This window comes from Bubalus bubalis, chromosome 1 (assembly GCF_019923935.1).
Source record: "Bubalus bubalis isolate 160015118507 breed Murrah chromosome 1, NDDB_SH_1, whole genome shotgun sequence".
Classification (NCBI taxonomy): Eukaryota; Metazoa; Chordata; class Mammalia; order Artiodactyla; family Bovidae; genus Bubalus; species Bubalus bubalis.
The window spans coordinates 164,042,364-164,059,576 of record NC_059157.1 but is presented as its reverse complement, the minus strand read 5'-3'; the positions used below and the strand labels follow the sequence as shown (position 1 = coordinate 164,059,576).

The 17,213-nt window shown below is 38.7% G+C and overlaps 2 protein-coding genes across 10 annotated transcripts in view; one reads left to right on the top strand and one right to left on the bottom strand.

The window, feature by feature from the left end:
• The window catches only part of HPS3 (HPS3 biogenesis of lysosomal organelles complex 2 subunit 1), a 40,983-nt gene extending 28,210 nt beyond the window's left edge, over nucleotides 1-12,773 (top strand). For 3 of the 8 annotated variants that reach the window (XM_025290137.3, XM_006063123.4, XM_025290106.3), the window contains 6 exons: nucleotides 682-867; nucleotides 1,206-1,394; nucleotides 2,758-2,865; nucleotides 6,535-6,741; nucleotides 7,295-7,385; nucleotides 11,951-12,773. In XM_025290137.3, the coding sequence (XP_025145922.2) occupies nucleotides 682-867; nucleotides 1,206-1,394; nucleotides 2,758-2,865; nucleotides 6,535-6,741; nucleotides 7,295-7,385; nucleotides 11,951-12,078 (909 nt within the window). In that variant the 3' untranslated portion in view covers nucleotides 12,079-12,773. Of the gene's footprint in view, nucleotides 1-681; nucleotides 868-1,205; nucleotides 1,395-2,757; nucleotides 2,866-6,534; nucleotides 6,742-7,290; nucleotides 7,386-11,950 lie in introns of those variants that run through there. The other 5 variants (XR_003110625.3, XM_025290115.3, XR_003110632.3 and 2 more) reach the window with 5 other exon arrangements.
• Nucleotides 1,203-17,213, bottom strand: part of LOC102404988 (ceruloplasmin) — a 60,215-nt gene continuing 44,204 nt past the window's right edge. Inside the window, exons 19-20 of one of the 2 annotated variants that reach the window (XM_006063124.4) lie at nucleotides 5,570-5,674; nucleotides 1,203-1,391 (exon numbers count right to left, since the gene is read on the bottom strand). In XM_006063124.4, the coding sequence (XP_006063186.4) occupies nucleotides 5,571-5,674 (104 nt within the window). In that variant the 3' untranslated portion in view covers nucleotides 1,203-1,391; nucleotide 5,570. Of the gene's footprint in view, nucleotides 1,392-5,569; nucleotides 5,675-13,910; nucleotides 14,319-17,213 lie in introns of those variants that run through there. The other variant, XM_025290096.3, reaches the window with a different exon arrangement.

The window sequence follows — 17,213 nt, the reverse complement described above, 5'->3', positions numbered from 1 at the left end:
GACAGTGTGACCTGGCTTGAGGAGGTGTGGGGTGTGTCCCTAAAACAGAACAGTGGTGTATATTCAAGTACAGCAAGTGGGATGTTAACCTTGAGCCTTAGGTGTCCAGCAGTTGCAGAAATAGCCTGCCCTTGGGAAGATCACAAATGACTGTGAAAGATTGGGCATTTGAATGGGGTATCAAAGAAAAGGTGGCTTCCCCCTGGAAGAGTGGCCATGTAGGGACATGAGCCAAAGAAGTTAATCAGTCGAGGAAGAAATGAAGAAGTGACATTAGTTGAATGCTTATCTCTCAGGTGTAACCAAGAAGAGCAGGAGTTCTTTATTACTGTACAAACGGCACATTTTGTTATGGTGAGGAGAGCAAGTCAACACGGAGATGTCCTCTACTTTGAAGAGTAGAATTCTAGGAAGATGAATTTTCATAATTTTGAAGAATCCTAGGTAGACCTAAATTTAAAGCTGTCTCTAATATTTGACACTTTGATGCTTAACTATGTAATAATAACTTCTAGGAAGACAGTTATTAATGATGTCTTTAGAATTGTCTTTGTAATCAAAAACTGAGATTACAATAAATTGTTAATGGCTTATTAGTGATTCTTGAATGCAGTAGCATGTATTTCCAAGATGAATGCAATATATATTCTGTTCCTAAATTTTGTTTTTTTTAATCTGAAGATGAAGTTGGTATGTGGCTTCGTTCTGGAACCTCGGCTATTGATTCAGCAGAGGAAAGGACAGATTGTTCCAACTGAGTTTGCTGTTCACTTGAAGGAGACTCAGCCTGGATTGCTTGTGGCTTCAGTCCTGGCCTTACAGAAGAACAACAAAATTGGAATTGAAGAAGCAGATTCCTTCTTTAAGGTTTGTCCCTTTGAACATGTTATTTTGGATGGCCTGATGAAGTTGGTGGGAAGTGAGGAGTAGAAGAAGACAAGCAGATTTTCATTTGTTTATTGAAATACCAGACTTACACATAACCACTTAAAAAAGTACAGGTTAAAAAAATGTTTCTTGAAAAATTCTGTTCATGCAACCTGGAGTATGTTGAAATGTTTAAATTGGCTTTTTCCATGTCACTAATGCTAGTGGATAAATTGTTGAACACATGGCCCGCGTGATGGAGTGCTTTTCAGACCAGCTGTAACTTGATCCGTGCTATATTTATCTGAGCCGTAGGGGCTTGTTTCACTGTTCTCAAGGTGCTTTGTGGTAAAGATGGAGACACGATCCCTCAGCTCTTAGTGGACTTTTGGGAGGCTCAGCTGGTAGCCTGTCTCCCAGATGTGGTGCTTCAGGAACTATTTTTCAAGCTCACATCACAGTACATCTGGAGATTATCGAAGAGGCAGCCTCCAGACACCACACCATTGAGAACATCAGAGGACCTGGTAAGATAATGGAATACTACAGTGAATCAAACTTGATACACATTATGATAATGACACTTATTTTTAACAGTATAACATCAAACGTAATATTACCAGACTCTTAAATTTGGTTATTTATTTAATTCTATTTTTGGTCGCACTGGATCGTCATTGCTGTGTGCCTATTTGCTCTAATTGCGGAAAGCACGGGCTGCTCTCTTGTGGCACTATAGGGGATTCTCACTGCAGTGGCAGCTCTTGTTGTGGAGCACGTGCTCTAGAGCACAGGCTCGATAGTTGTGGTGCATGGACTTTGTTGCTCCATGATATGTGGAATCTTCCTGGACCAGAGATCAAACCCATGTCCGCTGCATTGCAGGCTGATCCGTATCCATTATAGCACCAGGGAAGTTCTACCAGATTCTTTCTTTAAGCAGGAGTTAAAAACACACCTATAATTTGCCTGTGAGTGGCATGCACATTTGAAATTTTATATTCTAAGGAGCACCTCCTACCACTCCTTTATTACTTCCTTGTAGTGGTGCCTCAGTAGCCAAAGTGTAGGGAATAGGGCTTTCCCCCAAACCCATCTGCACTCCCTTAGGTGATGGTCATGAAGCAGAACATGAGAGAAGAGACACCTGCCGACCTCCCTGCTGGGAGAGGAACTGCAGAAGGCCTGTGGGACAGACACTTCCTCCCTAGACTTCCACTTCCTGTCCGCTGCACAGTCTAGAGCTCTTTTGCAGTCTGAGCTACTCTGACAACTCTGCTCTTACGCTTCCTATTCTCCTCACCCCAGGGAGCCCTTTACCCCTTATGGATGCAAGGCTAATGTGGATTTTCTTGAAAAAGGGAGTCTTGATGGGAATTCTCTTCAAAACTTATGGACGAGGTTTTGCCTCCCAAGGAAAGTAGTAGAAATAAAAATCATTTTCAATGTTACTGTTAACTTTTTGGGTTTTTTTGGCCACACTGCATGGCCTGCAGAACTTGCCTGATCATGGATTGAACCCGTGCTCCCTGCAGTGGAAGCATGGAGTCTTAACCACTGGACCACCATGGCAGGCCCTTATTAACTTTTTTTTAATGTAATTAGCTTAAAAGAAGTATTACCATTTTTGTTAGAAACTGTCTCTTTGCACCCTTTTGAAAGTTAAAATGTTAGGAAATATTTAGTAAAGATTTGTTCAGTAAGAAGCAGCAAGGCTGAAACATTTCCCAGGGGAATACATTCTAAGACTTTCTTCCCAATTCCCAAGAAAATGTATAACTAATTTTGAGACACAGCAGAAAGTTGGAGAGTGCTTGCTTTTTGTGGGATAGATGAAGAAAACCTTGTTTTATTGTACTTTGTTTATAATAAATTTCTTTTACATTTTAGATAAACACCTGTAGTCATTATGGCTTAATCAATCCATGGGTTAATGTCTTAATCTCATCCGAATCCTTAGTCGACAAAAATTATATGGAAGACCTTTCAAAATTACAGGTAAATAAAGATGCCTCTTTTTCTTATCAATTTGTATATTATAATATAGTATAGGAGTTAAATTTGGTACGCCCCCAGTTGTCCTGTTAACTGAGAGGGTATAGTTTGGGCGACAGAATCTACAGTGAGGCATCCTCAGCAGCTCTGCAGGGAATTCCTGCTGCTTCTGCCTGAAACTGAAACTGCTGACAGGAAGGCTGGTTTTGTTGCTGGTGGGTGGGCGAGGAGCTTCACCGAGTCCTGTGACAGTCTTGCCTCAATTTCAGGATGTGCTTGAAAATGCTTTGTGAAATGAAAGTATGGCAAATGCTTCATGGTGTTTTCATTGTGATTCACTTTTTTTTTTGATTGAATTAATTTTTTAAATTTTAGCATTCACTCATACAGTTTAGGCCTCTAGCCCAAGCCAAGCACTCCTATCTATCTTATAGGAAATAGATTAAAGTGGCCAGCTTATCTGGTTCCTTAAAGGATTTTTTCCCCCAAATATTTATTAATTTACATATTGGGCTACATGGATCTTAGTTGCAGCACATGGTATCTTCAGTCTTCCTTGTGGCATGTGGGATCTAGTTCCCTAACCAGGGTTCGAACTCAGGCTCCTGCACTGGGAGCTTGGAGCTTAGCCACTGGACCACCAGGGAAGTCCCAGATTTTTTTTTTTAATTAATTAATTTATTTTAATTAGAGGACAGTCGCTTCACAACCCTGTGGCAGCCCCTGCCACACATTGACACAGATCAGCCATGGGCACACATGTGCCCCAGATTTTTTTTAAAGTAAGAAATGTGATCAAGAGAATGTAGCCCATGCTACAAGAATTCTTACCTCGACAGTGTTTTGACTGAAAGTGAGAAATGAAGTCCACATTTGACTTGGTGGGTGGGGCTGGGCTGCAAGTCTACGTGATCTTATTTGATGGAGTCAGTGGCCTGAGGACTGAATATAATGCTCACATCTGTTGTGTTTGGTCTGCCCAGTGTAACTGCTAACATGTCAAAGTTGAGATTTCAAATGAAGAAGTGTTGAGTTTCAAGTTTCTCTTTGAAAAACTCAGCAGCACTTTCATTCAGCTGTAATCCTGGGCCCTCACTGCCTGAGACCTGAGGGCTGGAGCCCCTAGTGGTTTCCCTCCTTACGCAGGGCTCACACAGTCCTGGCTGCCACGCTCGTCTCCAGTCTCCCTGGTCCAGAGGCAGAGTGTCTGGCGTCCATTTTCCTTATACCCAGCTGCCTCTGTACATTTTGGTCATCTGGTTTGGCCTCGTTAGGCTTTTTGCAACCCCTGATTTATGCTGGGAACTTGGTGTAAATGTAGTTACTGCTTTTAGAAACCAAAATGTCGAATTGGGAGTGGAGGTCAGGAAGGGAAACTCAAGAGACCATATTGCTTAGTCTTAGCCTCTAGACAGCCTATGATGTCTCCAGATAGAGAATTACTTACGCTTTTAAAAAAATTACCAAAGAAGATTCTTGCAGATTCTTATCTCTAGTACCCTTATGATACAGAGGCTACTGAGGGCTAAATCTCAGATGTGTTCATTCCACAAATATTCCTAGATCATAAACGTGATTGATGTATAGCATTGAATGAGGCAGGCAAGACCTTGCCCTCCTAGAATATATGTGTTAATTATATATTTAAAGTCATAATATGTGCTATTAAGTATCCCCTATAAAGCTTCAAAGCATACTTAAAAATCTCTACTTGAAAAAGTATAATTCATTGACCTTTAGAATCCATTTTAAAGTATTTAAAAGGGAGTCTTTACTGATACAGGATAGAAGGTTCAGTTAGCCTAAATTTTTCTAAATCCTTTTCCTAACTCTAACTCTTTTCTAAATTATCTGGGGTCAATCAATCAATCTTGTCATTTAGAAAAAAAGAACTATCAAGAAACAAAAAGATCTCGTCTCTTCTTACCTCGGAGTGAGGAGGTTCAGAATCACCTAAAGAGCTTTTTCAAAATTGTCTGACTTCCCTCTACCCACCAGCTCACCACCACCACGCAGATTTAATATGTCTCTGTCTCTTGTCCTCAAAAAACATTGTAATAGTATATTTGTGCAAAAATTAATATAAAAACAATCTATAAATCTATCAAAAAAAAAAAAAAAAAGCACTACTGTGTTTAGAACACAGTAGCTAGTAAATGCCTGCCTTTTACCAGAATTGTCCTGGTCCCCTCCCCTCCCCTTTTTGCCATTTCCCTCCTCTTGGAGCCACAGGTGTGATTGTGTAGAGAATTCTGTAAATTCCAGTCCCAAGGAGATCAGAAAAGGGAATAAATAGTGCCTGTGTTGAGGGTGGAGAGTCCATTTCCAGTATTGGGGGGTGGGAAAGAAACACACTGGTGAGGAGCAGACATTGAGTAATTTAAAGAGTCGTAGTAACCTGTGGGCCATTTTTTATCCAGTGATGCATGTCTGGTTGTCTGGTGGTTTTTTGTTTTTTGGCCACATCTTGCATTTGCAGGATCTTAATTCCCCAACCAGGAATCAAACCTGTGTCCCCTGCAGTGGACGCACCACTAGACCTCCAGAGAATTCTCTGTCTGGTGTTTCTTATTTTTAAACTTCTTGATAATATGGATTCAACTATCTTGACTCATTTCACTTTAATCATCTTATTTCATATTTGCTACGTTACTGTCAGAAAATTATTGAGATGAAAGTGAATATTGCAGGAAGGAAACAGACCAACCTTATTCTCCTAGCCATTCTTTGATAGATATTTGGAGTAAAGTCATAATGCTGACTGTAAATGGATAGTTCATGTTCCACATTCTCCTGTGAGTCTGAGAAGATGCTGTAGTAAAAAGGATAAAGAAGGAGAAAATCAGGATATGACCATTTCATTTTTATCCAGAATAAAGGGGAAGCAGAGATTATTTTGGTGGTATAATCAAAAGTAGTATTAATATTAGTAGTTTAAATGCTTAAAAGTAAAATGTTGGTCACGTTCTGAATACTGAAAGAACAGCTGCTCTAAGTCATTTAGCTTGCAGCAAATGGTGTTGATACAAATTATTAGTTCTTAGTTTGCTTAGGTTTCTTAAGTGTTAAATTTTATTTTTGGTTTTTATATGGTGCACGCGTATTATAGAAACCTTGGAAAGTGTGAAAAAGAAAGCAAAAGTGGGCTTTATCCTTCTATGCAGTGAACTGGTTTCTATTTCAAATTTTGATGCTCTTCCAAAGGCATGTACCTATGTAGATTTTACAAAATTGATCATCCTTTGAATATAATTTTGTATTTTTTTTAACTGATTTGATCATGAGCAGCATTTTGTCCTTAACTGCCTCTGAAAACAATTTTGATAGCTACAAAATATTCCATCATTTGAATGTACCATAATTTATTTACTCATCACTTCTTGATGAACATTTAGATTTCTTCTAGTTTTTCAGTATTATGGATATTCTTGAGTTAAACATCATTGGACATAAATCTTGACCACCATGTTGATTATGTCCTTGGGATAAAGTCTTAAAGCTTTCCCATTCGTTTAAGTACGCGGTCCATTCAAAGCAAGCATGTGCTCTAAAATTGCATGTTTTTTTCTTTTTTTGACTAGTGAGATTTTTTTTTTTAAATTGTGTTCTGGTATGTTGTGCTTTAGTTTTTTGGGTGCCTCATTCCATAACATTTCACTTTTCTGTTCATAGTCTCTTATATGTGGTCCTTCATTTGACATAGCTTCCATCGTTCCATTCTTGGAGCCACTCTCAGAAGATACTGTTGCTGGCCTCAGTGTCCATGTTCTGTGTCATACGCGTTTGAAAGAGTATGACCAGTGCATAGACAGGCTGTTAGAGAGATGCCCGGAGGCAGTCATCCCGTATGCTAATCACGAGCTGAAAGAAGAGAATCGGGTATGCTTTTCAGATTATGTTTTTTAGTCTTTATCTCTGATAATCAAATGATAATTTTGTTGCCTTCTCTGCAAAATGGGGACAGATTATGCCAGTCCAACCTCACAGGACTATGTGGGTCAAAAGAACATGTATGTTTAATAGGTTACATGTTTTGAGTACTATTAGAGGCTGTTAACATGTATTGTGCTGGTATGTTATCTTCACTAAAAATCTGTTGTTTGGAGACGAAGTCCGCTATTATCTGAAGATTTTGAAAACATAATGAATGATGAGAAAATCCTTTGTGGGTTATCTGGTCTTTAAGATTAGAAGAGTTTTTGATTTTATAGTGATGTACATGTATATGTACAGTGTACATATTGTTAAGATTTTCAAGGTAAAAATCTGACTTATGTTATAGTTTAAGCAGAAAACTTTGAACAAAGTCTTTGCCTTAACCAAGTTGATGTATTTTTGCCCTGTGCTTCCTTGCACAATCTTTTTCTTCCTGTTAGAAATCTGAGTATAAAATGCATCAAACTTTAAAAGTACTCATTTTTTCCCAAGATAGACTTTGTGGTGGAAAAAACTGCTGCCTGAACTTTGTCAGAGAATAAAATGTGGTGGAGAGAAATATCAACTTTACTTATCATCACTAAAAGGTAAAATAATCTTTTTTGCTTGATTATAAATTTGAGAGTCTTCATTTCCATAATTTGCTGAAACCTTGCTTTCTCGTGTATTATATGTGATTCTCAACTATGGTGAAGAGGGTCTGAGCTTGAGGGTCTGAGAATTACCTGGAGAGCTTACCTTTAACGTTCATATGCTCCCTCTCACCACATTTGATATTCATTTATCTTTTTTAGCTCTTCCCTGGGCTTCCCTAGTGGCTTAGACGGTAAGCGTCTGCCTGCAGTGTGTGAGACCCGGGTGTGATCCCTGGGTCGGGAAGATACCCTGGAGAAGGAAATAGCAACCCACTCCAGTACTCTTGCGTGGAAAATTTCCATGGACTAAGGAGCCTGGTAGGCTACAGTCCACGCGGTTCGCAAAGACTTGGACACGACTGAGAGACTTCACTTCACTTCACTTTTAGCTCTAGAGCTGATTCCTCTAAGTTAATTTTTTCAAACACTTAACAGTTTATCATAGAGAAACTCACAGCCTCAGTATTTTAAAAATTGGAATAGCCATTAAGACAAGTCCATTTTGTTTTAATGATCTGGGTGCTTAATTTACTTCATGTAGGAAATTAAGATTATTTATTATTATTAGTTGTAATTATAAGCAAGTACTGAGGAATGACAAGTTTCTCAAAGATTTAGAAGCTTAGTATCTCTAAATTACACAGTATTTTATAGCAAAGGTAGTTACTGTTTGAATTTTTATAATTTATAGTCATTTATAAATATTGATAGCTATATGGTCTTGTTTCTCTTCTCTTATGTGTTAATATCACTTGTTAATGGTTGGCTTGATGACAAAGGTATGGTTTTATTGATACCAATGTGCCTAAAATATTAGAAGTTGACAGTGTGGGAATTGTATTTTCCAGCTGAGGTCACTGACTTTGAGTGTTAGGCAAAGCTAGTGGCCATTGGATGGTGGTTTCTGGAGATCCTCATTTAAGTAAAGGTGTATGTTTGTGACTGGGAAGATGAGGAATGTTTATACTACTTGTCCTACCCATCTGTCTGTATGATATTTTCATTTTTGGAAGGTAGCAGTGTCAGGTGTTTGATTGCCCAGTCCCATCTGCATCAGATTTATCACATAATTTTGAGCTGATTATTCTTGTTGGTGGATCTCTTTCTGGAGCAGATACCTCACATCTTCATCCCCCAGTAGTGTCATTATCTTAGGCAAGACTCTTCCTTCTTCCTTTTCTGATCCACATTCACAAACTCTCTAACCGTAACTTACCCATAATCATTCCTCCCCATGTTCATTTTTCTGTATCTTTAATATGTGTGTGTTCACACACATGTGCATATAGTGTGTGTGTGGCTCACAGAACTAAGTGCTGTGTGCAATTTACCTTTATCAGATTGTAATACCTTCAGAGCTGGAATCATGTTTTAACATTTTTCATGTTACACTTTCCTTGCCAGCAATGTGCTTCTCCATAGGAAGAGTCTATAACTAGTTACTTATTTGAAGGGGAGACACCTGAATAACCTCAAGTCCATTTTTATTGGGGAGGGTGGGGTTGTCTTTATGTTGGCACCTGTGGTATATCTAGAAGAGACCAGGATTGGAGTTAGAATTGGAGGTGAGTTCCAAGCCTTCTACTTACTGAGTAAGCCTGAAGCAAACCAGTTTTTTAAGTGCCTGGGACTAATGAGAAGTTCAAGACTGACTAGGGAGTAAAATGCTAGGCAAAAATTGCAAGATGGTATGGTTGAGATGGAGATCATAGATTTATATATTAATAATATACCATTATTAATATAATATAATAAACATTTAATATAAATATAATAATATAGATATATAAAGTTTAGTATAATAAACCACCACCAATATACTTAGGAGCTTGGATTTCTTACTTTCTAATGCAGCATTTCTCAGCCTTGTCAGTACTGACATCTTGGACCAGATAATTTGTGTGTAGGTATCTCCTGTGCATTTTAGGATGTTACCAGCATCCCTGGCCTCTACCCACTAAATACCAGTAACACTTGCCCAGGTGAAATAGAAGTGTCTCCAGCCATTACCAGATGTCCCTGGGGGTGGGCGTGGGGCAAAACTGTAGTTGTTGCGAACCATTGCACTAAAACAGAGCCACTAAAACTGGGGTTAGTGATTGGCTTAATTTGTTTCAAGGAAATACTTATTACTATTTTTGAGTCAGTGAACTGTACTTCTTAGTAAAAGTTCTAGCACTGTAGTAAACTATGAAGTTTAAAAAGTCATTTTAAATTCTACTAGCCAGAGATAACCATTTTCAACATTCAACACATATTTTCTAGACACACTGGAGGATTTAAAGTACTGTACGGATTTATGATATTGACCTTGTTCTTGCAACCTGTATAAGTGAAGTGAAAAGTGAAGTCGTTCAGTCGTGTCTGACTCTTTGTGACCCCATGGACCGTGTAGCCTACCAGGCTTATCAGTCCATGGGATTTTCCAGGCAAGAGTACTTGGAGTGGGTTGCCATTTCCTTCTACAGGGGATCTTCCCGACCCAGGGATCAAACCTGGGTCTCTCGCATTGTAGGCAGACGCTTTACCCTCTGAGCCACCAGCTGCTGCTACTGCTGCTAAGTCACTTTAGTCGTGTCCGACTCTGTGTGACCCCATAGACGGCAGCCCACCAGGCTCCCCCGTTCCTGGGATTCTCCAGGCAAAGAACCCTGGAGTGGGTTGCCATTGCCTTCTCCAGTGCATGAAAGTGAACAGTCAAAGTGAAGTCGCTCAGTCGTGTCCGACTCCTAGCGACCCCATGGACTGCAGCCTACCAGGCTCTTCTGTCCATGGGACAGGGAAGCCCCCCCAAAAATACTGGAGTAGGTTGCCATGCCATCCTCCAGGGGAATCTTCCCAACCGAGGGATCGAACCCAGGTCTCCCGTACTGCAGGCAGATTCTTTACCATCTGAGCCACCAGAGAAGTCCTAACCTGCATAAGCCCCTCACTAATTGGCAGAAGAGAATAGGGCAGTGCCAAGATTTTTGTTGGCTCTATAATTACAGTGGTTTCCAAATCAGTTTTTTTGTATGTAGGTTATTCTTACAGGTTCCACATTTAGACCAAATAAACTAGTTTAATAGGAAAGTGTTGATAATTCATGAGTTTTGCAAGTTAGTTAGTAGTTATTGTTTATTAAGATTCTGGTTTATGTCAGTATGTCAGATTGCATCATTGTCTTTTAAATAATTCTCCAAGGACTCTGGAAGCTAGTGGGTGGTACCACTGCATGATAGATGAGGAATCTGAGACTCAGGAGTTTGACCTCAAAGTCACCCAGGGCGTAAGTCGAAGAGTGATCCTTGCGCAAGTCTGTCTTGATTCCAGAGCCAGGGATCTTTTTCATATGTTCCTGTCATACCATTCACTAACTTTTTAGCAACAAGAGCATGTCATTCCTTTGTGTAAGGGGTGATTTAGCTTGTGTATATTGGACAGCTGGCTTTGGATGGACCCACACATACCTGAGCAGAAATTTTAATATTTCAGTTACTCTGCAAATAGGGTAAGTGGTAGGCATATAAGAATCAGAGAATGGCACTGCAGAAGGTTTAGAAACATTGTTCTTAAATGTCATTCCCTTTTCTTCCCAGCAGAGGGCGTGTATCAAGAAAAATAGAGTCATAAAATTAGTTATCTTTGTAAAAATGTTTACCAATTTCCTTAATATTTAATATTCATTATAACACATTTTGCAGTTTGAGAAAAAAGTAAATAGTCTTGAAAACAGATTTATGCTTATTAACATGAAAATTCCAATAGAGAGGAAAAGATTTAGGAAAATGGCATCTAACAGTTAGGGCTTCCCACGTAGTTCAGATGGTAAAGCGCCTACCCACAATGCGGGAGACCTGGGTTCGATCCCTGGTTGGGGACAATCCCCTGGAGAAGGAAATGGCAACCCACTCCAGTACTCTTGCCTGGAAAATCCCATGGACGGAGGAGCCTGGTAGGCTACAGTCCATGAGGTCACAAAGAGTGGGACACAACTGAGCAACTTGATTTTCACTTTCACTTTCATCTAACAGTTAATGCCCTCTGTGTATGTGTGTGTGCATGCGCGTGCGCTTGTGTGCATGCATGCATGCTCAGTCATGTCTGACTCTTTGCGACCCCATGGACTGTAGCCCGCCAGGCTCCTCTGTCCATGGAATTTCCCAGGCAAGAATACTGTGGTGGGTTGCCATTTCCTACTCCAGCGGATCTTCCCAACCCAGGCATCGAACCCGTGTCTCTTGAGTCTCCTGCACTGGCGCCACGCAGACAGTCTATAAAGGAGCTGCAATATAGTCTTAACATTAAAAACAGTGTTCAGTTGATTGTATTTTCCTACAAATGATTCTAGAGAGAATAAATAAGTTGTTAGAACTGTAAAGCATTTTTAGATTTAAAAGACTGTTTTTTTTCCCTCTCTCTTAACCATAGTTATAATGTTTTGTCACCTGAATTAGCTTCTCACTGGTTGAGTGATAAGAGAATTGGGTGAAAGGCAGAATCTCAGTTCTAACTCAGATATTCTTTCTTACAAACAGAAACACTGTCAGTTGTTGCTGTGGAACTAGAACTAAGGGATTTCTTAAACGTCCTCCCAGAAGATGGCACTGCAGCGTTTTTCTTGCCGTATCTTCTTTACTGCAGTCGAAAGAAATCATTGACTTGAAAGTATCATTTGAAATGTACCACAATGGCACGTGACACTGAATCTTGAAAAGCTGAATGCCATATAAACTATATATATAAAGGATTTTTATATTGAATATGTACATATATTGCAAATGCTTTCAGTCTACTTACCTCAGTGTTATTACTAATTTCATAATTTATGACCTGAGTCCATTTAATTGTCCAGAATGTAAAAAAAGCTACAAGACATTGGAATTCCCTCAAGGAAAGCATATATTTTTAAAGGTAGAGGCTGACTTTTATACCAAGAAACATCAGTTTACTGTTGTTGGAGCCACGGCAGTCTTTTTCGTCCCAGGAACACAAAACAGTTTGTAAGTGTATTCAAAAGAATGTCATTCCAAGTAGTCCAGAACTCAACCTTCTTGATTTTTCCAGATTTTTCTACTGTGTCACTTTTAAAAAACAATAATTTTCCTTGAGAAAGATTTTATTGTTTTCCCACGGTAAAAGATATCAAACTTTTATTTTCTTGTTACTTTCAAAGCTCATGCTGAGTTTCTCTGAATCAAATGAAATAAAAGTTTACAAAGCTGACTTTCTTCTTGTCTGGCTACTTATGTAATTTGTTGAATGCATGTCTTTCAGTCAAAGTTTTGTTTCCATTTTTTGTTGATGTGTACTCTTGCTCTTTTAGCTAGAGTGTATGTGAAAAATAAAGAAATATAAAGACCTGTGTCTTCTTTTTTTAGCTTCTTATTAGACAATTTTGAGTCCAAGTTCAGCTCACTGATTGTGTGCTTGACTTTAGTTAAGACTGGGGGAAAATGCTACTCACTTGGTGTTTCTACAACTGTATTATAAAAACTTTTCTCATAATGGCAGTGTTTGTTTTTACCAGAATTTAATTTATAGATTATTTTTCAACTCTGTCTTTTTCCAGTTCCAGATTAACATCCTTTTGACTTCAGGGGTTCACAAAATTCAGATAGGGAACATTTTATTTTTAAATGTTTAAATAAATATTTTATTTTTAAGATATTTTAAATCTTGTTTTATTTTATTTAAAAAAATTTTTAACTAAAAAAAATAAAAAATTTTAACAGCTTTGAAAGTGTTAGTTGTTCATTTGTGTCCAACTTTTGTGACTCCGTGGACTGTAACCCCCCAGGTTCCTCTGTCCATGGAATTCTCCAGTCCAGAATACTGCAGTGGGTAGCCATTCCCTTCTCCAGGGGATCTTCCTGACTCAGGGATCTACCCCAACTCTTCTATATTGCAGGCATATTCTTTAACTTCTGAGCCACCAGGGAAACTCCTTTAACAGCTTTATTTAGGTATAATTGATACATAATAGCTTCCCAGATGGCACTAGTGGTAAAGAACCCACTTGCCAATGCAAGAGACCTAAGAGATGCTGGTTCAATCCCTGGGTTGAGAAGATCCTCTGGAGAAGGAAATGGCAATCCACTCCAGTATTCTTGCCTGGGGAAACCCCATGGACAGAGCAGCCTGATGGGCTACGGTCCACAGGGTCACAAAGAGTTCGACACAACTAAAGCAATTTAGCATGCATGACCTAAAATAAATGGCACATCTTAGAAGAGTATCCTATCGATTTTTTATGGCTGCTGTAACAAATCATCACAAGCTTAGTGGCTTAAAACAACACAAAATTATCTTACAGTTCTATAGATTAGAAGTTCAATGTTGGTCTCACTGTTTTGAAATTTTATTATTATTTTATTTTGTCTTGTTTGATTTTTTATTTTACTTCCTTTACCTCTATGCCCCTTTGTCCACTGGTCCATTAGGAATGAAGTCAACAGTACATTAGAAGGATTGATGAGAAGCCAAATTTTGGAAACATTTCATTGAATCTTACTTATTTATTTTTATTGAAATCATTGAGTCTTTAATAGTGATCCTTTAAGAACTGTCCAGGACAACATCTAGTCATAGATTTTTTTTGTAATACAGTTTTGTAAAGCCCTACCTAATGGTGGTGATATGAATCACCTATATTAATCAGTTATATTACTAGATGTATTTGAGTCAGTTGTGTCAAAATACAGTCTATGGATCTTTAGATATGAAACAATGTGACAGTTTTCTGCACAAATGTACAACGTGTATTTTCAGTCTTTTTTTTTTATGCTTATAGCCATTCCAAAGTAAGCCTTCTATTCAACACTTTCACATACATTGTTACAAATCATTGTTTTTTCTTTTTTTTCCACTTATCACCAATTTATTTCTTTCATCCAGACTTGATCTCTATAGAAAAAGAAATTTTAAGACCATTATTAAGAATAGCGTATATCATGCAGTTAAAAAGATTAGCATATGGTGCTTTAAATGTATTCTAATTTTTAAAGGTTATGTTGTTTAATTATTCTTGATTCATTTATATTTTTCTGCTCTTTATATGTTTAAAACACACCTCATTCTGCTGCTGCTGCTGCTGCTGCTGCTGCTAAGTCACTTCAGTCATGTCCGACTGTGCGACCCCATAGACAGAAGCCCACCAGGCTCCCCCGTCCCTGGGATTCTCCAGGCAAGAATACTGGAGTGGGTTGCCATTTCCTTCTCCAATGCGTGAAAGTGAAATCGCTCAGTCGTGTCTGACTCCTAGCAACCCCATGGACTGCAGCCCACCAGGCTCCTCCTTCCATGGGATTTTCCAGGCAAGAGTACTGGAGTGGGGTGCCGTTGCCTTTTCTGCCTCTCATTCTAGTGCTGCTTTATTGAAAAATCAACTTTCCTTCCCATAAGAACCTTATTAATTATAAAGGGAAAAATAGTCACTTTATAGTAGAGAAACCTGGCAGACATGTCCTTAATCAAATGCTCAAAATGAACACAACCAGTAACTGAGCAAATCAGCATCTTATGTCTCATGACATGCTGAGAAAAACACAATGAATAACCTGAATCTGATCATGAGAAAACCTTGTTTAGTTGCTGAGTCTTGCCTGACCCTTTGCGACCCCATGGACTGTAGCCCGCCAACCTCCTCTGTCCATGGGATTCTCCAGGCAGGAATACTGGAGTGGGTTGCCATGTCCTTCTCTAGGGGATCTTCCCAATGCAGGGATTGAACCTGCATCTCCTGCATGGCAGGTGTATTCTTTACCACCGAGCCACATGGGAAGTCTGAGAAAACCTTAGACAAACCAAAACTGAAGGACATTCTACAAAGTGACTGCCCTGTATTCTTTAAAAATGTCAAAGTGGTAAAAGACAAAGACCAAGGAACTGCTCTAGACCAAGGAAACAAGAAGACATGTCAGCCAAACACAGCGTATGAATAGGAGTTTCTTTTTCTATGAGGAACATGAGTAGAATAATTGAGAAAATGCGAAAAGGGTCCTGATTTTGGTAGGCATACTGTGTTGATAAGAACAGTCTTGTTTTCAGCAAATAGGAGTATATGTATGTATAGTATCTGTAGTCTTTGTGGTTAGGGAGATAGGAGAAAGGATGAGAAAATAGATGATGCTGAGCAAACTTAACATTTGGGGAATCTGGGTTAAAAATATACAGGGATTTTTTTTGTACTGCCCTTGCAGCTTTTCTGTAAGTCTGACATGGTGTCCAAAAAAGTTAAAAATTCCTTTTTATTGAGTTAGTATGTGGTTAGATATTTGCCAAGCAGAGCACTGAACTGGATTTGGGCATCTCCTAGAAGTACAGAATATACATTCCCTGTGTATCAGGAACTTAAAACCAAATAAGCTTTTCTCCTCAGACAGCTTCGAGAGGTTATCTGGCTGTTGGGGCAGTGTCAGTTTAAACAAAGTACTGTTTGTATTTATTAGGGGAGGTCTTTGTTATGTTTCTTTGGGTAGAGGAAATGAGGCATTACTTTAAGCATGACAGGATATCCACAGTTCTTTTCCAGTGATATTTTTTCCTTGTGGAGGAAACTGTCTCCCTGTGCCTATTACTGAAAATTTTCACTCTAACTTGATTTTCTCCCTTGTCTGTGTCATGGGAGGCTGAAATTCTAAGATTTAGAATCAAGGTAGACTTGGCCAAAGCTTTACCAGACTTTCATTTAAAGATAATTCAGACTGACAAATGTGGCTCCCCATTTTTCTGTGAATAATTCAAACTATCTTTTGTGTTCATAATTGCTTCTTTCAGTCTGTGAAAAGCCAAATTTCTCTTTAATCTTTTTTTCCAACTTGTGTTTTGCCTTCACATTTGCTGTTTGTTCCACAGTTTTTAGCAGGACTTTTTAAAACAGTTTCCCTTTTCCTAACCAAGCAAAGTCACCTCCCTCGTCTCCTGGGCTTATCCTACAAGAGGACTCTCTTCCTTCTCTCTGTTGTGTAGACTTAGCCTATAGCAGCTTTCTCTGTGTATCAGGCATTTGCATACTTGAATTTCCAGAATGCCTGCCTCGGTATTCCTTCACTCTGGATTATTTCCCTAAGCAGGGTCATCCTTTCCTGTGGTTTCCATGTGTGCTAATTTTCTTTAAACCGTCTAAAGAAAGGTTTTCTTTCTCATCTCTGACTCTGCCCTGTTCAGCAGTTACTGGCATTACATGCAGTGTTTGTCTGGATCTTTGGTGTTCTGATGCTCTCAGTACCACACTTTGTAATAAAGGGTTTTAATGGAAATAGTTTTTCATATAATGAGGTCTTTGTATAGGAACAGGAACAGAAACCTTCATTTGTACCAGTGAGTAATCTTTCAGTGATTTTTAGTATTTGAAATATATTTACTTCTATATTTTCTTTCATTTATGTGTTCACTTTTATGCCAGTTTGATGGGGAAGTACAAGGAGTTGTTTTCTCTACATCATTTCCCCTCATTGGATTTGCTGTTGCCAATTCCAACAGTTCTGAACTCAGAAGACTCAGGAAACACCAAAGCCTGCAACCATAAAGCAGGAATTTTCTTTTTTTCTAATCTCAACTTTTAAAATGGAAAAATATTTAATTTACAATGTTGTGTTAATTTTAGGTGAGTAGCAAAGTGATTCAGATATATATATATATATACATTTTTTTTTCAGATTCTTTTCCATGATAGGTTTTTATATTAAGTACAGTATAGGACCTCTGCTATATAATAGGTCCTTGTTTACATATTTTGTATATAGTATTGTGTATATGTTAATCCCAAACTCCTAATTTATCTCCTGCCCCCTCACTTCC